General features: G+C 56.2%; 5 protein-coding genes across 5 annotated transcripts; 3 read left to right on the top strand and 2 right to left on the bottom strand.

Annotated features, from left to right (window-relative positions):
• Positions 1 to 1,271: 1,271 nt before the first annotated feature.
• SODALDRAFT_379667 (hypothetical protein) lies at positions 1,272 to 5,072 on the top strand (the record flags this gene model as incomplete). The annotated part of the gene is made up of 11 exons (XM_028615060.1): positions 1,272 to 1,282; positions 1,529 to 1,789; positions 1,902 to 2,035; positions 2,148 to 2,190; positions 2,525 to 2,611; positions 2,901 to 2,994; positions 3,089 to 3,133; positions 3,237 to 3,256; positions 3,385 to 3,500; positions 3,701 to 3,896; positions 4,163 to 5,072. 11 exons carry the CDS (start codon positions 1,272 to 1,274, stop codon positions 5,043 to 5,045), a joined length of 1,890 nt encoding a protein of 629 aa, XP_028464994.1. The 3' UTR covers positions 5,046 to 5,072.
• Positions 5,073 to 5,736: 664 nt separating this feature from the next.
• On the top strand, positions 5,737 to 9,308 carry SODALDRAFT_313186 (hypothetical protein). The gene is made up of 2 exons (XM_028609227.1): positions 5,737 to 8,811; positions 8,897 to 9,308. The coding sequence occupies exons 1-2, from the start codon at positions 6,108 to 6,110 to the stop codon at positions 9,034 to 9,036; spliced, it is 2,844 nt and encodes a 947-aa protein (XP_028464993.1). The 5' UTR covers positions 5,737 to 6,107; the 3' UTR covers positions 9,037 to 9,308.
• Positions 9,309 to 9,646: 338 nt separating this feature from the next.
• SODALDRAFT_190859 (hypothetical protein) lies at positions 9,647 to 15,205 on the bottom strand. Its single transcript, XM_028607127.1, has 4 exons — positions 14,995 to 15,205; positions 14,514 to 14,885; positions 10,214 to 14,446; positions 9,647 to 10,123 (listed from the first exon to the last, which is right to left on the bottom strand). The coding sequence occupies exons 1-4, from the start codon at positions 15,079 to 15,081 to the stop codon at positions 9,764 to 9,766; spliced, it is 5,052 nt and encodes a 1,683-aa protein (XP_028464992.1). The 5' UTR covers positions 15,082 to 15,205; the 3' UTR covers positions 9,647 to 9,763.
• Positions 15,206 to 16,167: 962 nt separating this feature from the next.
• Positions 16,168 to 20,381, top strand: SODALDRAFT_334261 (hypothetical protein). Its single transcript, XM_028612157.1, has 3 exons — positions 16,168 to 18,715; positions 18,793 to 19,493; positions 19,573 to 20,381. Exons 1-3 carry the CDS (start codon positions 16,473 to 16,475, stop codon positions 20,316 to 20,318), a joined length of 3,690 nt encoding a protein of 1,229 aa, XP_028464991.1. The 5' UTR covers positions 16,168 to 16,472; the 3' UTR covers positions 20,319 to 20,381.
• Positions 20,319 to 21,462, bottom strand: SODALDRAFT_297177 (DUF1640-domain-containing protein). The gene is made up of 2 exons (XM_028608817.1): positions 20,951 to 21,462; positions 20,319 to 20,866 (listed from the first exon to the last, which is right to left on the bottom strand). The coding sequence occupies exons 1-2, from the start codon at positions 21,328 to 21,330 to the stop codon at positions 20,437 to 20,439; spliced, it is 810 nt and encodes a 269-aa protein (XP_028464990.1). The 5' UTR covers positions 21,331 to 21,462; the 3' UTR covers positions 20,319 to 20,436.
• Between the last annotated feature and the right edge of the window lie 458 nt (positions 21,463 to 21,920).

Below are 21,920 nucleotides of genomic sequence, written 5' to 3'. Positions count from 1 at the left end.
CGAGATGGTGTGTTTTTGGGTTGGATTGTCGAGAAGTTGCGAGAGCAGACGCCAAGTCGGCCTGGAAAGTTTGTTGTTTCTTGAAGATGCTGAACCGACAAGGTGCCTTCTAATTTTTTTCAAAGGCCGTTTTTGGGAAGCTGGGACCGGAGAGAAGCCCCTGCCTCGAATGCGTCGCGTCCGTAATTAATTACCTTAGGTAATTCCTTCCGTGTGGATACTTCGTGATTGTCACTTTTGGACGGTCGGGGCTAGCGGTGCTAGCGAGCGCACACTGTGTTGAAGTGCTGTTGTTTGGGGCGCCTTCCAGCCAGCGCTGGTGCTTCCCAGGCCGTGAAGCTTCTCCGGGTCCAACGTCCTGGAGAAGGCGGTCCGGGGGTCTGGGGGGTAGGTACCAACTCCCTCGTACTGTGCAGCACACCAAGCTCAAAGAGTGGTGATGGGAACCATCCTCTTGAGGTGTAGAGGAGGAGGAGATGGAGAGAAAAGATGAAAAAAGAAAAGGAAAAAGAAAAGGAAAAGGAAAAGGAAAAGTGAGAATAAAAGTTTTCACATTGGCTGGTAGGTAAAAGGAACGTTAGGCCCTCTTTCTCTCTTGTTTCCCTCCCGTTTCTCCTCTCACCGCTAACCTAGTAGGATAGCCGAGATTTATCTGGGATGGCATTGGGCATGGCTTGCACTTTGCATGCTTACTCGATCCCACTCCCGATCCGACTCTTGGAAAATTAGAAGACCATTACGTTCGTTGTATGTATGTTCCGCTTTGCTGTCGGTAATGTTGGGCAAGAACAGGGCGAGACACGGCCAAGGCCAGATCGAAAAGACCGCACAATATCTGTCGTATGTATGGGTGTAGTGTAATAGTGTATGGATGTATGTATGGATACGTACGAATGAATGATAGGCGTAATGCTCCTGGCCTGGTATGCTGTTCTTTGGCTTGCGAAGGGAAATCGCTTATGCACGATGCAGCTACGCAGGACGCACGTAGGTCGGGAACAGCAAGTCGGAGTTGGACAAGTTGCCTACTCGTCTTCAGCTATGATGCCCATTCTGCTCTTCTCTGCCCGAGCCTTACTTGAACGCTTCTTCCAACACTCAGTAATAGATGAAGCTTCTACGTATAAAGGCGGGCTGGCCGATGAGGCGATTTACAGACGATGCCCAAGTACCTTGTATTAAATGACGAAGGTCAGTCAGTTAAAGGTCCGTGGTCCAGCCGCGCCAGAGCACTTGCAAAATCGTACAATGTGTGTTTTCTCTGTCCTGTAATGATTACGAAGTGAAGTTACTTACGCACAACTTCTGGTATCCGTATCCGTACGAGGTGATTACGTGACACATTCGCTACCTTGCCCTCGATATGCACCTGCGAATACCTTATAGGTCGCTCTTTCCCCGAGGCTTCTTCTATTAAGGTATGTCATGGTTCATAAAAGAATTGGTACCAGGCAGAAAGAAGGGCCTACCCATTCTCTACCTTATACCTTACCCGCAGAAGACACAATTCGAAATGTCTTCAATGTAGGACATCGGCTTCCCACGAATTGCTTTGTAATTCCCTCTCGTTCTGGTCCAACTTCGACGTCCCCATCGACCGTTTCATTATGATCATCGGGTCTCATCAGCATCGATGCCTAATGCAGAACACCTCCTCCTCCTCCTGCCTAGCCGCAGGTGCTCTCATCCTTCCGAGGCGGAAAACGAACAATGGTAGGGCACAGCTTTTCGGGGATTCCTCGTCGTCAACACAACGTACGGGGAACGATGCCCGTCGCTCGCCCACTTCGTAGTCAAACCATTTTCGACTAACGTGCACGGAGCTGACACGGATCGGCAATGAATTCACCCGAAGAAAAACATTTTGTTCGTAATTTTAGTAACGGATGGTTATCCGTCAGGTACTCTACTCGCACACCGCTGTCCGGCTCGGGCGAGCTGAACGAACGGGCAACGGAACGGGCAACGAAACGGGCAACGGCAAACGGCAAACGGGAACGGCAAACGGCAAACGGCACGAGCTTGCTTACCTTAGGTGAGGCTTACTGAAGTTGTTGCAAAACCACTCGCTGCAGTACGAATGCTATCCTTAACGACGATGCGGTATTAATTAATCACAAACCCGAGCACGAGCGACTTTCCATCAGGAGAGGAGTCGTTCACCACCTTGGCATCTGATATCGGCTTACCGTTCATTGCCTTGGTTTTTACTTGGGTTTTTATTTATTTTGACGAGCTTGAGGTCCCTCAATCTCTCAGCCTTTAACCAACTAATATCTAGTGAAACCAGCTAAATTGAAAGCGAGACGAGGATGGGAGAGAGACGAAAATGAATCCGGGCGGCGGTGCCTCCTTTCTATTTCACCCTAACCTCTAACCTCTAACCTCTCGTTCTCCTCTCCCCTCTCCCCGCGCTTTGTTCTCTTCGCTCTCTCCTCACTCTTTAAATCTCCCGACTTTTGCCTCCCCCTCCTTCCCCTTCGCCCCCTCTTCGTTGTCCCCTCCCTCCCCTTCACCTCCTCAGCGTCGTCCCCCTGCAAATCCTTTACTCGATCCAGCTATCGCAAACCTCACCCACCCACCCGCAGTTGCCAAGTGGCAATCTGGGAATGTGACCTGCATCCTGCCCGCATTGACTTCTCTCACACGATGGCCCTAAAACGCGTTTGATCGATCCCCTTTGCTCAACCTACTACAACGTACGGAGTAAAGTGCTAAAAATCGAAAATCCTGAACCCCCCTCCCCCACGGCTCAACCCCATTCTTTCGTCCATTCAACCCATCCATCCCGTCCCGTCGACCGTCACCCGTCAAATTGTCAACCGTCAACCGTCAACGGCCCCCCCCCTCTTAACACCCATCTCGGCACACCTTGGCTTTCGCTACTCCCTGATCCTCAGCTCCACCGGATTGGACAAACACCCGCCCCGCTCGTCCCTGTCCTCGCCCGTTGGCTGCTGGCTTGCTCGACAACGCTGCCCTGACTTTGAAATGGTTGGCTTCTCTGGGCCGTCTCACTCATCACCGCGTGGTTCCTGTACCCTCTGACTACCTGACTCTATTATCCTGGACCTCTCCTCCGTACTAGGCTGGGATAGCTGACGAACGGGCCTTTGGGATCGACCTTGGTCTTGTGAGATTTTTTTTTTTCATCCTCCCCTCCCCTCTTTTCTTTTCCATCTCTCTTCCATTTCATCACACTCTCTCTGATTGATGTATGCGACCATGGCAACAAGCAAATGAACATCGAACCGTCGTCTTTTCGAGTATTTCTCGCTCCTTTCTTCACACATCTTTCGACACTCTCCCTTCTCTTCGTCTCGAGCCATGGACCTTGATCTGGTCCTTTATTCCTCTAGTCTATCTGCACTCGTGACCATCAAGTGAACAAAAACCCGACCGTTCCGTTTCATCGCCCATATTCTCGACGAAACAAAAATTCTATTTCGTGGTCCCGACTCGGGAGGCCATGGCTCCTGGCGGCAAACCCGAAGGTGAAGGTTTGTGGTACCTTGCGACGCCCATGTCCATACCTTTTACACACACACGCACACGCACGCGCACGCGCACAATGACAATTCAAATGAATCACCAATCGTTCGAACCCCTCCCTCTCTCTTCTGTTTTCCCGTCCAGTTCCTCCCTCCAGCAAACTGCGATGGACCCGTCGGCGCTGATTGATCACGCACTCTCCTTGAAGACGCCGGTACCTTCTTTTCCATGGCACCTTCGACCATGAACATGCACATGGTTCGAGTCGCGCCAGCGACCAAGCAACCTCACCAGGCCCTCAATCCGGCATCGCAGGGCTTGGCGCCGGCGCAAGCCCCTCAGGGGACGCCGCAGATGCAGCTGGGGATTCCCCAGATGCCCCAGGGAGCCGCTGCTCCGCCATGGTCAGTCAGTTCATTGTCGTTGGCGCACTAGTTCCTCTCCATACTTCTCTTTGGCCCTCTCCGCCCGACTATACTTCAGCGCAGCAGAAGTGCGCTTTTGGTATTTCCGTGTTCAATCGAAGAACAGGGTCAAAGGGACCCAAAAATGGAGAATGAAAAATTACATACCAAAAAGAGATGAACGCTGAATGGCGACGATGATGAGAATGACGATGACGAGAAAGAAAAGGAAGCTGACGACGTCCCGTGTGGTCGTTATCTTATAGGGCCAAAATCTCTCCGGCCATCGTCGCTAATATGGACTGGACTTTGTACGATTATCATCCCGCCGACGATGGAGGTTTTTGGAAACTCCAACCTGGATATGCTCCTTCCGATCAACTCCCCGACATAATACCACTCGCCCTCACCAATCGCTCCCCAATCCAGCAGCCCAAAGATGTCGAATGGACATGTCTCAGCCCAGGCTGTCCGTCCAAGCCTTTTAAGCGGAAGATGGATCTCGACCGTCATTATAAAGAAGGCCACGCCGATGGCTTCCCTATCTCTCCCGTCTCCTCCGTCTCGTTTGCTACTCCGTCCTTTGATCCTCAGATAGCCATGTTGAACCCGGGAGCGGCGGCACCACCTGGGAACGGGAGCGCGGGTCCTGGTGTGATGGCACCCGCACCAGCACCGGCAACGGCGCTAGGACCAGGACTAGGACCAGGACTAGGACCGGGACCAGGACCAGGACCAGCACCCGCGATGGCTACCGCTACCGCTACCGCAATCGCACCCGCCGCCGCCCCTCCCCCGGCAGGGCCCGGATCGGCAACTACATCGTCTCCGACAGCAGCCGGCGGCAAGGAGGGGAAAGAAAAAGAAGGCGTGTTCTACTGCGACTATGCGGCCTGTCCCCGGCGAACGGATGGGTTCAACCGCAAAGACCGGTTCCGGCTTCACCTGCAAGAGACGCACAAGGAGGACGTCAACAAGAAGGGCGGGAAGATGGAAGACTCGTGGCTCGACAGTCGGAAGATGTCCAACAAGTGGTGGCGGTGTACCAAATGCCTGGAGCGGGTTAAGATTGAGGAGCACGGTTGGGAGTGTCCCAGGGACCAAGTCAAGTGCGAGAAGAGGCGCCGGGAGTATCGAGAGAAGATGTAGTAGAACGGGAACCTTTTTTTTTTTTTTGCCTTCCCCTGTCGTGGGACATGGTTCCTTGCGTTTTGTGGTGGTTTGCGCCTCCCCCGCGTTTTGGTTTGGTCAGCACGACACATGGTGTCTCGCCTGGTTTCACCGTCGTCTGAACGTCCAGCCGGGTGCGTCTCAGGCTGGGAATTGCCTAAACCCCCATGGTGAGACTTTCTTTTGACGTGGTGTATACACCGGCTTCAGTTGGACTCTATCCTTGGTCATGTCACGCATCTTTCGGCTGAGCCGGGAGGAGCGGCGAGAGTGGGTGTTCAGTGTAATATGGGGTCGATTATACAAGTACCTTGGTGATCAAAGAGTGTACGTGTACAGTTAGGTATCCGTATCAATGGGGCAGATAGGCTGTCTTATATCGGCCTGAACAGCAAGCATTCTGTACCTCATACTTAGTTCAGTACCTTAGGTAAGGTACTCAGTAATTATACCCAAGGTACGTACATTGAAATGTTCAGCGTACGTGTACACTACGGCGTAGGTACCTTAGATATAGCCACCCTGCATCGGAGATTTGAACGCGCCTCTGATTATGTAAGGCTCTCGGTCCTAATTAGGTAAGGTACGTACCCGCCTTCTTACCCGGTGTACGTACCACGTCGTCGTCCTTATTGACGACTGCAATAGGAAAGCAAGCAACTCCCGGCCTCCAACTCCCAGCCTCCAACTCCCAGCCTCCAACTCACAACACCACACACAAAAGACCAAAAGACCAAAAGACCAAAGACCCCTTTGACCTGGGTTCTTCCGATTCCCCGTTCCCGACCACCCGGCTCCTCACCCTATGTGGTACAGCTAGTCCGAACGAGCCAATACAAGGGCCGTGGCTGCCTCTTGAAATCCCCCGAGGCATTGGCAATGCCATTGCTTGTGCTTCGCAACGCCGATCTCGAGACCTAGAGTGTCTCCCTCCCCCATCCCTGTCCTTTGTCCTATCCTACTTCGCCGTATCCAGTCGACCTCGACCATCCACACACTCCACGATACCTTCGTCTTCCTTCCCTCGCCCCGCCGCATACCATGGACCCTTCAAGTTCGACAGAAGCACCCATTGAACTCGCGAGATCGCGCGCATCGTCGGTCTCCAGCATTTCCACTACAAGCATCGTCTTTGACCGACTCCACGAAGAGACCGAGAAGGCCAATGCCAGGAGACCTATGCCTATGCGCAATGCCTCGCCCACATACAAAGACGACGACGGGCTTGACCATGATGCCGGGTACAAGGAGTCCGATGCCACCGACCTTGAGACAGGTCCCTTCCTGAGCCCCGCGAGCGGGGAGGACGGGCTGGACGGGCTGGACGTGGAGAAACCCCGCCAGGGCATGGATAAAAGCTTCAAGAGGGGGGTTTGTATCGCTGCGGCTGTCTTTGTCGCCATATGGTTTGGTATTCTTTTCATCTTCCTCACCGTCAAGTCGGACGTTTCGACGGACCAGGTCGACGACGGCCTAAGCTCGACCTTCCACAAGTCGGGTAAGCCCGTCACCCTCGACCAGGTCTTGGCCGGGTTCTGGCGGCCCGCTTCGCACTCGATCAGCTGGATTCCCGGCCCGGACGGCGAGGACGGCTTGCTCCTGGAACAAGGCGCTCACGAAAAGGACTACTTGGTCGTTCAGGACGTTCGCTCCCTCGCATCCAGCGCGAACGCCGCCGCCCGCGACGACGACCTTCAGGCCGAGGCCAGCCGTACCCTCATGAAAGAGAGGTGGTTTTCCTGGGCGGACCAGCAACACACCGCCGTCGACGTCTGGCCCAGCCCTGACCTGAAAAAGGTCCTCGTTTCCACGCTGAAGCAGCGCAATTGGCGCCACTCCTTCACCGCCGTCTACTGGATCTTCGACGTCGAGTCGCAGACCGCCGAGCCGCTCGTCCCGGACCATCCCGAGGCGCGCGTTCAGCTGGCCACCTGGAATTCCCAGGGCGACGCCGTCGTGTTCACCCGCGAGAACAACATGTACCTCCGGAAACTGTCCGACGACGACAAGGACAAGGCCGTCATACCCATCACGGAGGACGGCGGGCCCGAGTACTTCTACGGCATTCCGGATTGGGTCTACGAGGAGGAAGTGTTCGGCGGCCGAAAGGCCACCTGGTGGTCCGGCGACGGGAAATACATCGCCTTCCTGCGCACCAACGAGACCGAGGTCGTCGAATACCCCGTCCAGTACTTCGTTTCGCGCCCCAGCGGCGACGCCGCCGAGCCCGGCGAGGAGTACTACCCGGAAACGAGCCACATCAAGTACCCCAAGGCCGGCAGCCCCAACCCCACCGTGGACCTGATGTTCTACGACGTCTCCAAGGACCAAGTCTTCTCGGTCGAGATCGAAGGCGACTTCCCCGACGATGACAGGCTGATCAACTTCGTCATGTGGGCTGGCGACCGCGTCTTGGTCAAGACGACGAACCGCGTGAGCGACGTGCTGCAGGTCGTCCTCATCGACGTGGCCGCGCGATCGGGCAAGACGGTCCGGCGCGTGGACGTGGCCGAGGTGGATGGAGGCTGGTTCGAGATCACCCAGAGCACGCGGTACATCCCCGCAGACCCCGAGCGTGGACGGCCGGACGACGGCTATGTTGACAGCGTCATTCACGACAACGGGGACCACCTCGCCTACTTCTCTCCCGTGGACAACCCGGAACCTGTCATGGTGACCAAGGGCACCGAGTGGGAGGTGGCAAAGGGCCCCCTTTCCGTCGACCTGAAGAACAATCTCGTCTATTTCTCCTCCACCGAGGAGTCCTCGATCCAGCGTCACATATACAGCGTCTTTCTCAACGGCACCGGCCTGGAGCCCTTCACTGACACGAGCGCCGAGGGCTACTACGACATGTCCTTCTCCTCCGGCGGCGGCTACGGCCTCCTCTCGTACAACGGGCCCCAGATCCCCTGGCAGAAAGTAGTCAGCACCCCGGGGAACCCCAGCCCGTTCGAGCACATGGTCGAAGAGAACAAGCACCTCGAAGAAAGCGCCAAGACGCACCAACTCCCCCGTCTGAAATACGGCACCCTCAACGTCGAGGGCTTCGACCTCAACTACGTCGAACGCCGGCCGCCCAACTTCGACGAGACCAAGAAATACCCCGTCCTCTTCTACCAGTACTCCGGCCCGGGCTCCCAGAGCGTCACCAAGAAGTTCACCGTCGACTTCCAGTCGTACGTGGCCTCGGCCCTCGGCTACCTCGTCGTCACCGTCGACGGCCGCGGCACGGGCTCCATCGGCCGCCGCGCCCGCGTGGCCATCCGGGACCACCTGGGCCGGTACGAGGCCCTGGACCAGATCGCCGCCGCCCAGCACTGGGCCGCCCAACCCTACGTCGACCCCGCCCGCCTCGCCATCTGGGGCTGGAGCTTCGGCGGCTTCAACACCCTCAAGACCCTCGAGGCCGACGGCGGCCGCACCTTCCGCTACGGCATGGCCGTCGCCCCCGTCACCGACTGGCGCTTCTACGACAGCGTCTACACCGAGCGCTACATGCGCACCCCGCAGCTCAACCCGGACGGCTACGCGGAGACCGCCGTCACCAACGTCACCGCCCTCGCCGGGAACGTGCGCTTCCTCCTCATGCACGGCGTCGCGGACGACAACGTCCATTTCCAGAACACCCTCACGTTGCTGGACCGCCTGGACGTCGCGGGCGTGGAGAACTACGATGTCCACGTGTTTCCGGACAGCGATCATAGTATTTACTTTCATAATGCGAATCGCATTGTGTACGACAGTATGTGCTCTTTGTTTTTTTGGTTTTTTTTTTTTTTTTTTTTTTTCACAAGAACCCCGTTACTAACTCTGCCCCCCCTTCTCAGAACTCAGCAATTGGCTCATCAACGCCTTCAACGGTGAATGGGTCAAGGTCGCCAACGCGAAACCCAAGGTCGAGCCTAGACGGGCGGAAGAGGTCGCGGCGAGACGGTCCGACAGGGTCAACGGTGGCCACTGGGTGTAGGACACCTTCATTACTTCCAGTCCTATTATTTATGCATTATTACTACTGTTGGGTTTTCTTTATTGTCGCTGCACGCGAACAGAGCAGACAGACGAAAGGACAGGCGCCTGGGAATTGGGAAGCATGGGAGGAGGGACGTGATAGATGCATGTTTCCCCTGTCGAATTGGCTATGCAAATGGAATCAAACTACTTCACCAGACTGCGCCCGTCCATTCACGTACTTTGTTGCACCACCATATGAGTAGGCCTGTCCCAAGAGACTCAAATATGCCGGCGGAGATTTCACTTGGCATCACGATTCGTAGAGACCCTCAAAGAACAAGTCATTAAAGCTAAAAACGACACGTAAGATACTATCATACATGGGATAAACGTCCGCCCAGCAGAATGCGATTTCTTCGCCCTGCAGCAAAAAGGTAGGCAAAGACGAGACGACAAAAGAAGAGGAAATTGGATTACAAGCCACCGTTTTCCAGATCCCGACGCCCTCATCTATCAACGTGGTCGCGACCGACCACTTCCTATGGACGTCACATGCTGTCTTTTTTTCTGCCTGCACTGCTGTGAAGAACCTCGTAGCGCTGCCGAGGCAGTTGGTTTCCGACAGCTGGTGCCTGGGGATACATCGTCTCCCCGTTCACACAGCTCATCCCCCCCATCAGCGACGGGGCCCTTTGGTGCCAAGGTACTTGGTCGGGTGTCTAACGCCAGGCCGGGACCTGCACCTAGAAGCCGCCGTACCCTGTCGGCTGAGGGGCGAAGCCGTTGGCCGGGGCGTACGGAGCGGGAGATGGCGCCCCCATGGCAGCAGGGCCGGCTGTGATCATGAGGCGGTTGGCCCCCAGAATAGGGCCTGTCGACTCGTCCTTCTCCTTCTCCGTCTCCTTAGCCTTGCGAGCTTCGTTGTCGGCCTTGAGGGTGGCCAGCTCCTTGGTCTGTTGGCAGAGCATGTTGATCATGTACGGCATGGTAAAATCGTTGAGGCCATGGCGCCAGGAGACCTCGAGCACCACATCTGGCCTGATCAGGTCGTAGCACGAGTAGAGCATGCCCACGTAGCATTCGCGGCTGCCAATGTCGACAAACTATGGTAACATACACGGGTTAGCGATGGCCGGAGAGGACGAGGACATATAAAAAAAGCATGTCAAGGGGAGAAAAAAAAAAGTACGTACGTAGCGGAGAAGGTCTTCAACCATGTCACTCTTTCCGGACATGGCTGCCGTTTCAATGGCATCCTTGTACAGCTTATCCTCCTTGGAGAGAGCAATCGACTTCTCCCACCGCTTGTTCTTGCGATAGATGCTGGCCGCGATCTGTCGGAAGAAGATCAGGTCGTGCTTCTCCAGGCGGGCAGCGAGCTCGACGGGGTCATAGTTGTCGTAGTTCTCGACCGAGTCACGAAGAGTCTTATAGTCCTCCTCTTCGATCAGGAGATCGTTAATGGCGTTGTTGACCGAGCGCTTGTTCTGCGACTGGACGCTGAGGAGGAAAGGCTTGATAAGAGGCAGGTCGTCATTCTTCTCGAACATCTTGACCACCCGGTTGACGTCGATGCGCGGTGTGAGCACCTGGAGGAGGTCGGTGAGCAGCGTGGGGTGCTGCTCGACGTAGAATTTGATGGCCCTGTAGTAGATCTCCAGGTTGGCCACCTTCACGATCATCTCCTTGAACTGGTGGTGCTCCCACGAGTTCTCCGGTCGCTCGATCACGGTGAGGACGGCGTTGTCGAATTCGTCATAGTGGTAGTAGCAGAACACCAGCTCGGGCCACAGGTTGGCCTCCTCGCAAGCACGGATGAGCTTGGGCATGTTGACTCGGCTCCAGAAGAGCTTGAGGTGCTCCATCAACCGCTCGGGATGGTATCTGGAGAGGGCGATGCCGAGCTCGGTGAACATTCCCATGTGCGCACGCTCCAGGCCCAGGCCTTGCTCCAAGAGGCTGATGAGCTCATCAAAGTAGCCGTTGCGCTCGTACTGCTTGACAAGAGTTTGCAGCTGCTCGGCGTCAATGATGAGGTTGAGACCGCAGATCTGGGCGAGACGGAACTCCTTCTTCTCGACGCAGGCTTCGTGCACCTGCTTCCAGACCTTGATGTTGTTGGCCTTGCGGGCGCACTCCACGGCCGCCTGGTAGTCGTTGAGGTGTACCAGCGTGGTCGCCAACTTGGCCCAGTTGGAGATGCTGGTGTAGAAGATCTTGGCAGCCTCGTACAGACCCTCGGCGTACGCCTTGTCGCCGGACTCCTCAATGTTGGCGACATTGGTGCCGCGGAGGAAGTCCTCAAGCTCACCGAGCTGGTCGAGACGGGCGTAGCAGAAGGCGAGGGCGGTGTCGATGGGCGGTTCCCGGAGCGTCTTGCGCGCCATGCGAAGATATTTGATAAGGTCCTCGTCCTTGCCGGCATGCACGGCCGTCTCAATGACTTCCTCGTAATTGCGGGGATCCTCGGCCTTGATGTACGACTCGATGGCGTCGGTGACCCGGACGCCATCCAGCTGGGCCTTGGCGACCTTGGACCACACCTCCGGCAAATCAACTTCCTCCGCGAACGCCTGAGCCCGGTCGATGCTAACGACGTGGTCGACGAGGACATCCACAGCGGCCGTCCGATCGCCGGCCTTCTTGAAGATCTCAAACGCCTCCTCGTACAGCCCGACATCAATACAGGCCGAGGCGATATCGGGGGCGCTATAGCCGTCAATCTTGTGGATGTAGTCCATAACCTTGGCCTTGTCGGCCTTGGCAGCGGTAAACATGAGCAGGTTCTGGAGATTCTGGTTGTCGCTGAAGGGCGAAGGCTCCAGCACGATCTTTTCCAGGAGCTCGATGAGTTCCAGAGGGAGGTCGTTGGCCAGCAAGGCGGCCACCGCCTCGGACACCTTGGCGGGGTCGGTAGATTCAGGCACAGCCGTGGCGGTAACCTGGTCGATGACGGAACGGCGGTGAATGTTGTTCTCGCTCAAAACAAAGTTCCAAAGCTCCCTGTCGGCCCTCTCGAGCAGATACCTGGCCTGGGCGCGGTACATCGAGTTCTCGTTCGTGATATTGACGAGCTCGAGATCGTTTTGGCCCTTGGAGTAGGCGATGAAGGCCAAGTTGGGGTCACGCTTCTCGCAGTACTTGCCGACGGTGAGAGTGTCGTATTGGTTATTCTCCTTGAGGAACTTCTCGGGGTTGTTATTGGAGTCGATGTAGATCTTGGCCAGAGCGTTGTAGACAGCCCGCTGCTCCATGCCAGCGGCAAGCATCTGTTCGAGGAAAGGGAGGAGCAGCTTGAGACGGTTGCGCGACTCGACCTCCTGCACGAGGTCGTCGATGGGGATGGACTGGGGGTTGACAGTGGAGATGAGGTTCTTGATGATGCCCTCGTCGCAGTCGACATCGAGCAGGCCGCCAACGACAGCGGGGGTCCGCGAAGGGTTGACCCGCTGAACGTACGTCTCGATGGACTGGAATTGCTGGTGCTGGTAGAGGTACAGGACGAGGTCGTGGACAAAGTTGAAGCGGTCACACACGACGATGAGCGGGAGCTGCTCCTGAAGCCTGGCTTCCTTCAGGAAGTTCTTGACCTTCTCAGGGTTGTAGTGGTTGTTGTCTCGGCAAATACGCTCGACCTCGTTGAACTGGCCCATCTTGGTGGCGGCTTCGATGTACTTGAAGACGACATCGGGTTCCTCGGAAAGGTTGACGATGCTGCCGAGGTAGTAGAACAGGCCTTCGGCGGTCTTGTACTTCTCGAACAGGTCGATCAGGCGGACGGAGCCAAGCAGCTCACTGTACTTGGTGGCAATGGTCACGACGGCCTGCAGGTTCTGGCGGATGTTATGCTTCATCATGGCATCCAGGCAGTCAAAGGACTGCTCAACGGACAGCTTTCCGAAGAAGGTGGTCAACCAATCCAGGCTGAAGTTGGGCGTGCCAGCAATATTGACGACGACGCGTTTGACGGCCTCTGGGTCCTCATAGAGCTCGAGGGCCTTCTGGTACAGACCAGCTTGCTCACAAAGAGCGGCAATGCGCGGCTTGTCGAAGTGCGTGACCAGCTCGTTGCTGAGGATGGCATCGGCGACCTGCGGCGCATTCAGCAGGTTCATCTCGAGGAGACGTGTCTGCAGATGGCCCTGGTCCGGGAGGTTTTCTTTCAGGGCGTCAAGCAAAAAGGCGGTGGCCTGCTGGATCATGCCCTGAGACTGGAAAATGTCGACGACGCGGGAGATATCGACGAGGGAGCCGCCCGGTTGGTTGGCGAGCGAGGTAGCGAACTCGGCACCCTTCTCGGGGTTCACACGGACAATGTGCTGGAGAAGCTGCACGTAGTCAGGCTGATAGCCCGTCTGCGCGGCGTAGGGCAGGATCTTGTCGAACTGGCCGCTCTCGGCAAAGCCGGCAACGACCTTGTGAGGGACGTCGGCCTTGAGGTAGATGGCCAGGGCGGCGTTCAGGTCGTGCGGGCGGACGAGATCACCGAGCCGTTCGGAGCAGTGCAGCTTGTTCTCCTTCAGCCACTTCTCGAGCAGGTTCATCCGGTTTTGGGCGAGCACGGGCTGGGCCAGCTCGATGGACTCGTGCTCGTTCAGCTCGCCCTTGTCCAGCAGCATGCCGAAGTACTGGAGGATGAAGGACATTTGGCCCGGCTGCTGAGGCAGGCGCTTAAACTTCTCGATGGTCTCGGCGGTCCGCAGGAAACCGCGAGGCGAGTTGGCAGCCACCTTGGCGGCGTCCAGGTAGTTGCCCGCGTTCATCAGCTGCTCAAACTGGCGGGCGTAGAGGTTGTCGGCGCCGGGAAGGCCGGCCCGCGACGCCATCTTGATGGCGATGTCGGAGTTGGCGGGATTCTGCAGCAGGTAGGGGATGATGTTGGACTCGTCGATGGTGACGAAGAGCACCTGACCCTTTCGGTTGATGGCGACGATTCCGGACGAGTTGGCGTCGGGGGAGGTGGTGAAGATGGTTTCGCTCGAGATGCGGTTCATGAAGATGCAGTTGCCGGTCTCCAGATCGTAGAGGTGGATGAAGCCGTACTTGGTGACCATGTAAATGGCGCCGTATTTTTGGGAGACCTGCATGGAGACGGGGAAGTCGTTGGTGGCCTCGGGCGGGAAGTAGACATCGACGGCCTTCTTCTGGAAAGCGGGGTTCGCCTCCGGGCGGTCGACCTCGACGATGTGAAGCTTGGCACCGTTGGCGGTCCGGACGGAGAATGTGAAGAGCTTGGTGTCAGCGGGGGCGCCCTCGAGTCGGACGGTGCCAAAGGCGGCGGCATGGCCTTCGATGGCCTGGCTGATGCCTCGGTCCTTGGAGTAGAGCTGCATGGCGCCGACGATGCGGCCTTCGCGCTGGGCGATGCCCACAACGACCATCCACTTGCCGTCGGCGCTGGTACGATAGTTGATGATTTGGCAACCCTGAAGGTTGAGTGTTAGCAATGAGAAGGAGAAGCAGCGGTTGTCTGAACGGGTATACGTCACGTACGCTCAAGTTGGCATTGCGGTCGAAGACCTTGACGGGGGCGGCCTGGGCAGGGTCGAAGACATCCCAGTGGTATACAGAGCCGTCGGTTACCAAGCCCAGGGAGGTGGCGCTGATCCATTTCCAGTACTGGACGTCCTCGTTCATGGTGGTGGACTTGAGTTTTTGCTTCTGCTCCAGGTCGAAGATCTGCAGCGTCCTAGACTGGGCCTTGAGGGCGATGACTTGGCGGGTCCAATGCATGATGGCACTGTCGGCCTTGATAGGGCGTCGGGTGACATTGTTGCCATTCTTGAGGTCGACAATGACAACTTCAGGCGAGGCGGATTCGCTCTTCTGGTCTCGGATGCACACGTAGGAATCTGACTCGAGTGTCTGGAGGAAGTCGATGTTCAATTAGAATGCTGTTCCCGATACGAAGGGCATGGCATGTAACAATGTGATGGTAATGTATTGAGAAGGGGAAAACACAAGAGAAACTTACGCAAGAGTTGAAGGTGATAGAGCTGTCTTGGACACCGACACTTTGGAGCTGAACCAGCTCCTCGAATCTGATGGGAAGGGGCGCCATGACGGCGATGTGTCTGACGACGGGCGATTCAGGGAGAACCGGATAGCCCTAGAAGTCTTCCGTTATGGGATTCGATTGTCGGTTAGGTCGGTCCTCAGTCAGAGGTCGGGACGAAGCGAGGAAAAGAAAAGAAGAAGAAAAAAACGGAGGCCGGTAGGGAGGTCCGGCAACCTGGATACGGGTGGAAGGTAAGAAAAGGAGAGCTTTGGGAACTCTCACGACGTGGCCGACCGCAAGTCGGGCAATTAATGACAACACAAATTGCAAGATGGGGAGAAGAAGGGGGAAAAGGAAAAATGGCGGTAGAGTACGTGATCTCGTTTAGATGCGCCGCCAGGGATGGCAATCTGGTGGGCAAACGGGGGGATATAGCAAAGGAAAATGATGGGGGGGAGGTTTTTTGTTTAGAAGAGATGAAGCAAGTGGAAGATGCGAAGATACGAGAGAGGATACGTAAGGTGCAAGCAGACTTGGTGGTTCCTGCTCGCGACTGGTCAGGTCGGTTGCCCCTGCCCACTCCCTAATCATTCTAGGTCACCATTTGGTAACGGTACGTACCTAGGTATTCTACTGCCTAAAGATATAAAGATAATTACGAAGTACCTGTACACCGTAGGGAGGCCCGTGCGAGCAATACTCACGTGATCTCCCCTTTGAGGAGCTCCGGTTTCGATGACTGGTTGGCTTTGCTTTTCGAGCTCAAGCCAATGAAGAGCAACTGCGTCAATCGGGACAGATCGACGCGACTCTTGCACGAAAGTACAGGAACCAATTAGCGGAACGGTGTACGATTACCTAAGGTACCTACCTTAGGAGCTAATACACCCAGTGGCTCAATGAACCAGACAGCTCACCGTAATTCGTACTGTGTGGGCACATACGTGTACTACTTCATAAGGTACAAGTAGTTTGCCGGATTCTCTCTGTGCAGTTCTGGCAATATGGCAATAGAGCCTCTACGCTATATGAGAAACTCTTGATCCGAAACTAACAAGGGCTCAGAAGACAGAAGACAGAAGACGAGGATATTATTGTATTATTGCTTCCTCTTTAGAGTCATTCATCTGTTTCTATTTCAATCAGAACCCCCCTTGACCCCGGGATGACTCAACCCAAGCTCTCCCCGCTTTCTTCTGTCCCGAATGACTGCGACTTCATGTTCTGCTGGTCAATGGAGGGTGCTCGGTCGCCATTTATGGCCTTGGTAATTTACAGAATTGAAGATCTGGTTAGGAAGAATGCAAAGGAATGCCGACATATAACATCTCGCCGTCCCCCCTCCCCTCGGCCAAGTGTGCTTTACTGGAAGTCTCCTCACACTTTTAGATCCAACAACTCCTCCATCTCTATATCTCATCTTTCTTATAGGTAATTCATCAGAGCCGGCCGTCATGACGAACGAGACCGAGACCAACTGGAAGCGCAACACAAAGTATGACACGGCCTTGTGCTTCATCCCACCCCGCCATCAGTGGAATACCGTCGAGAACTTCCGCCAAGCCAACGACAAAACGTTCGGAAGGTGGCCACCACACGTCAACCTCGTCTACCCCTTCGTTCCTCCACGCGACCTTGGTCCAACGCTGGATCAGGTTCTCTCCTCTTTGCGCGGGCGCCTCCCGAAAGAAGAACCACGGGGTTCGGACGGGCTGAGCACCACCCTCTTTCTGGACTCGGCAGATTGCTTCCCGCGTGAGCATGGAAGCACATTCTTCCTCTTCGACGGTAACGCGAATACCACGAACCAAATCGAGGACCTTCGCTCCGACATCATTAGGGCGCTGGGGCGACAAGATGGAGACTCTTACAGGCTCCATATGACCGTCGGCCAGTGTGAGGCTGCACCCGGGTCAGACGCCCACAGATCGTTTCTCGAGAAAGCCAAACTCTTACCAAAGATCCAGTGGGAGTGTAACCAGCTATCCGTGCTGGTGCGGAACGACTCGGGCGTCATGCTACCATGGGGAACCATCCACCTCGACCTACTCTCACTCGACCGCATCGACCCAACTCCCTTCTACGCATCATCAGTCGGCCCCGGATCACCGAGTACCATACGACCTGCACACCAGTATTCGGACCATCAAGGACTCTGGGTATCTCCTGAAACCTCCCCTAAGCTCGACAACACAGCCGTGGATCTGCCAGCGGATCTACCAGTGGACCTACCAGAGCACCTAGTTGTGGCGAGCTATAATGTCCTCGCCGAGTTTACTTCGCCTCCGTCAAAAGTCCGCTATCCGCTCCTCGTCGAGAACCTCCTCTCACCTACGGCCTTGGCCGACATCCTCGTCTTGCAGGAAGTCACCGACGACTTCTTGTCCTACCTGCTAGAGAACAAGGACGTGCGTGACCATTATCGCCATGTCTCCCATCCGCCACCTCATCAACCCTCTGCTGGCCCGCTTCCCAACTTTCTCAACGTCGTAGTGCTGAGCAAACACCGCTTCGTCTGGCGCTATCTTCCCTTCCGCCGCAGCCACAAGGGGGCTTGCATCGCGGTATTTGACGACCTGGGAACCAAAGCTGAAGATGGCACCCCACAGCCCTTGGTCGTGGCGGGCTGTCACCTGAGTCAGGGGCTAACAGACGACCTCGTCCATGCCAGGACGGGCGAGTTCCACCACATCCTAACATATCTAAAGAACCAGCATGATCTGTGCAACCCGTGGATCATCGCCGGCGACTTGAACGTTACGACCTCGTACCGCACGTTACATGTCGCCCTGGAATCCAAAGCCATCTCCGAACGAGCGGCGGCCGAGATCAGGGGATTCGACTCCCTCGTCTCCCAAGCCGGACTCACAGATACCTGGGCCGCCGCTCGGACCGAGGTGGGCGAGTCCTCCGACGACATGAAGCTCCACGCGTCCGCAGCGGAACTCTTCGAAGGCGAACAGGGCGCGACGTTCGACCCGCCGAACAACCCGGAGGCTGCCAAATCCACCGCAGCATCCGGCAACAAACTGAGCGGCCGGCCGCAGCGATACGACCGAATCTTGCTCAAGACGGAGGGGGCCATGTGTTATCCCGCGGCATTCAACATGTTCGGCTTCCTTACCGCTCCGTCAAACGAGCGCGACGGCGCAACCTACGCGAGCGATCATTGGGGCATCCGCTGTTTGCTGCGCAGGCAGACCGAGCCGTCAAAGGGCGCGCCGGCGTCGAATAGTAGTCTTCTTCCCGTGGTGCCAGTGGCCCTCAAGCATGCGCCCAACCACCTCTCGGACTCTGGCGCCCTCGGTGATCTTCTCCGCGACAGGCGAGCTCTCCCGACCGGTGAAGATGAGACGGCTCGAACCAAGGCGCTCGACCTATTGAAGGAGGTGTTGCTTGAAACCGGCCCCCTAGGTTCTACGGCAGCCACGCGAGGTCGAGTCGTCACGATCTTGGTCCCGCTAGGATCGTACGGCCTTGGTGTTTGGTCACCCGACTCGGATCTTGACTGTCTCTGCATTGGGTCTGTGCAGCCGCGGACATTCTTCCGCCTGGCCAAGCTTAGCATCAGGAAATGCAGCTCCGGCATGCGTCTTCTTCGTACCGTGAGGGCGAATACGGGAGTCATGATGGAGCTGGACGTATTGGGCATCAAGGTCGATCTGCAATACTGCCAGGCAAGCCATATCGCCGAGAGGTGAGTGCTCCCTTTAAAAGCAACTTCCTTCACCCTTCCCGTCTCCGTATGAAGGCTAACTGGACGGTGAAAATCAGGTGGCTAGACATCATGAAGCGCCCACCAACTGACGCAGCCTTCAAACTGAAGCCCGAGTCTCTGATCAAGCTCAAGCCGGCACGAGATCTGTCCTACTTGAAACGATCCATCCCGGACCTTGCTCAATACCGAATCGCCCATCGTCTCGTCAAGTGCTGGGCCAGAGAACGCGGAATTTACGCAGCCAAATTTGGATTCCTTGGAGGCATCCACATCTCGATCCTGCTCGTCCGAATCTGCAAGATGATCTGGCAGCAGAACGGGCCCGTGTCGACCCCGGACCTCCTCGCCACGTTCTTCGATCACTACTCGAGTTTCGATTGGGAAAAGCACGCCGTGTTTGACCCTTTCTTCCACAAAAGCCTCAGGTATCACCGAACCTTCCGGGAGCCCTTGTGTCTCCTCGGGTGGCATGGGCCGATTCTGAATGCGGCCACGGCGGCTTCCAAACCCAACGTCAGCACCATAGCTGCCGAGCTCCAGAAAGCCAATGAGTATCTGTCCCGGCCGGGCGTGGATTGGGCTGGACTCCTCGGAAGTCACGATTCGGTATCGGTGGGATCTTCGTCGGGCACGTCTGATTTTCTGAAGGCATATCCCTCCTACGTCAAGCTTAGCATCCAGTACTGGGGGAAGTCGTTGGAGAAAGGCAGCAAGCTGCTAGGCTGGTTGGAATCACGCTGCATCAGCCTGCTCGTGGGTACGTTGTGTCATAAAACCCTTCCCTAGCCAACATATTGACCAAGTCCATCTCGCTGACCAAAAGGGGGAAAAAATAGACATAAGCATCCAAGTCAAGGATCTCTCTGCGAGAATCTGGCCCCAACGCTTCGTCGACGCCGCCTCCGAAGAGGAAACAGACGACAACTACCGGGGCCTCTACCTCATCGGCCTGAGCCGAGCCGCTGCTGCCGCTGCCGGACGCGAAGACGTCGAAGCCACCATGTCCCGACTCCGCCACGTTCTGAATCTATTCGAACGCCGCATCCGCGAAGACGGTCGATACTTCGATGCCTCGACCTCGTGGTTCGAGACGTCGGTCGTCCGGGGCGCGAAACTGGGGCCGCTTCGCCTCGACGGCCGGGCATGGGGCCTCTATGCCGCGGACGGGGAAGATGATTCGGAAGATGAGTTTTTGTTCGATGAAGATGAGGAGGAGGAGGTGGATGCTGATGCTGCTGCTGATGCTGAGGACGTGACGTTGGCGGACGGGACCGCTGCCGGGCCGCGGAGGTTGCCGGCGAGGCCCAAGCCGGAGGGGGCAGGGAAGCTTCGAAGCGCGTTGGATGTGATGAACCGCCTCCGGTGGGATCCGAACTTGGATAGCGAGGACTATGTCGTTGGTTACTTGGATCGGTTTGAGGGGGTGCAGGAGAAGGGTCTTGGGTCTTGGCACTCTGACCTGACCGAGGAGGAATTCATCCCTCAGCATCGGATCGTCCACTTTAAGCGGAAGACGGATGGGAGTATTGTGTGGGAAAGGCACACGCGTACGGATAAGATTTTTGGGAGTGGTCAAGGTTAGAACATGGTCGATACTGTCGTACGTACATGGGTACATACAACCGTTTTGAATCAAAGCTCGTACATCATATGAATATTTACAAAGAAAACCCCCCATCCCTAGATGAACCGGAAGCCATTCACATAAGCAACCTCCACGCACCGAGCAACAGCGCGGCAAAGCCCGTGCAGACGCCCATAAGCCACTGCAAGGTCTGAAACTTGACCTGCTCGAGCTTCTCCCGGAGCGCGGCGACCTCCTGCTCGATCTTCGTCTCGGTTTCCTTGATCTTGAGCTCCTGGCTCACGGCCTCCTCGCGGATGCGGCCCTTCTCGAGGTTGAGGTCGAGGCGGACGCTGGCCTGGGTGCGGCCAATCTCGTCGCGCAGGCGCGAGCTCAGCTTGGCGATGTCGTTGGAGAGCTTCTCGTGGGCGGCGCGCGTGGCGTTGGACTCGGTGCTGTCGGCGGAGAGGAGCTCGGAGCGGAGCTTGGCGAAGTCGACTTTTTGCGTGTAGGTTGCCTTGGCGGCGTCTTCGCGGAGGACCATTGTGCGGGTCAGGTTTTGGATGCTGGAAAGGACGTGTCAGCTTGTGCCACGCGAGTAGAAACATAGTAAAAACAAGAGGACAGAAAGGGAGAGGTGCGTAACGTACCTCTCTTCGATGACGTCGTTTAGGACTTTCATCATGGCGGCGGCTTGCTCTTCGGTGAACCCTTCGCTCTTAAGCCGTTGGACGAACTTGAGGGTGTCAAAGTGGTGATCGCGTTGCCTGGTGGGCGTTGCATGGAACGCTCTCCGGATCGACTGGCTCTGTAGGATGGAGGTTGAGCTTGGGCTTCCTATCGGCGGCGCGAAGCTCCTGTCCTGACATCTTGACGAGGATGCCCCCCCATGGAAGAACGGCCGTGACCTCTGGTGGCTAGGTCTAGTGACGGGTAAGGCTGCTAAGGGTCGCAACGATCTTGCGGGTGCAACGGTTGTGTTCCAGCTGAGCCGCGGTAGCAGGAATCTTGGGAGAGTCTCCGTGGCCATGTCAACCAACAGCAGCAGTCTTGCGATTCGGGCTGGCTGAGAGGACGAGGCAGTGGATATTCGGTGTCGCGTGAATCGGTGAAGGGAGACGGGTCTGGTAAGCTGGGTTGTTGTTCACATGTATGAACTGGGAGACAGGAGAGATGGGTAAGGCATGGACGTACCTGTGCTCGGGTATGACGATGTCGGTCCGGAGTACGGATAAACTTATTACCTTTGTACTCCGCTCCCCCCAGCTTCGCAAAAGGGCCGGCTATACCCGACCTCCACAGTTTAACCGGACTTTTACCACGAACCTCCATCCTCTTCAAAAATCTTTATCCAGCCGCAGCCTCGAATTTTTCTTCTTCTTTCCCTCTTCATTCTATATGAACAACGCAAAGAAAACATTCAGATTCTCATACTTTGGTGCGAGGTTTGCTTCGTCAAATCCATGACCATTAAAGACTGGTGATAGAATGGAGAGAAAAGCGAACAATCTTGGGTGCGGTGCTTTTCGCCTTTGGGCAGATGGGAAGGATCGCAATGATTGAACGTACATATGGCGAGGAGTTGCTGATCTTTCGTATGTGTAGTACACGTATGACTTC

Source organism: Sodiomyces alkalinus (assembly GCF_003711515.1).
Source record: "Sodiomyces alkalinus F11 unplaced genomic scaffold SODALscaffold_7, whole genome shotgun sequence".
Classification (NCBI taxonomy): domain Eukaryota; kingdom Fungi; phylum Ascomycota; class Sordariomycetes; order Glomerellales; family Plectosphaerellaceae; genus Sodiomyces; species Sodiomyces alkalinus.
This window is presented reverse-complemented; position numbering and strand designations above follow the sequence as displayed.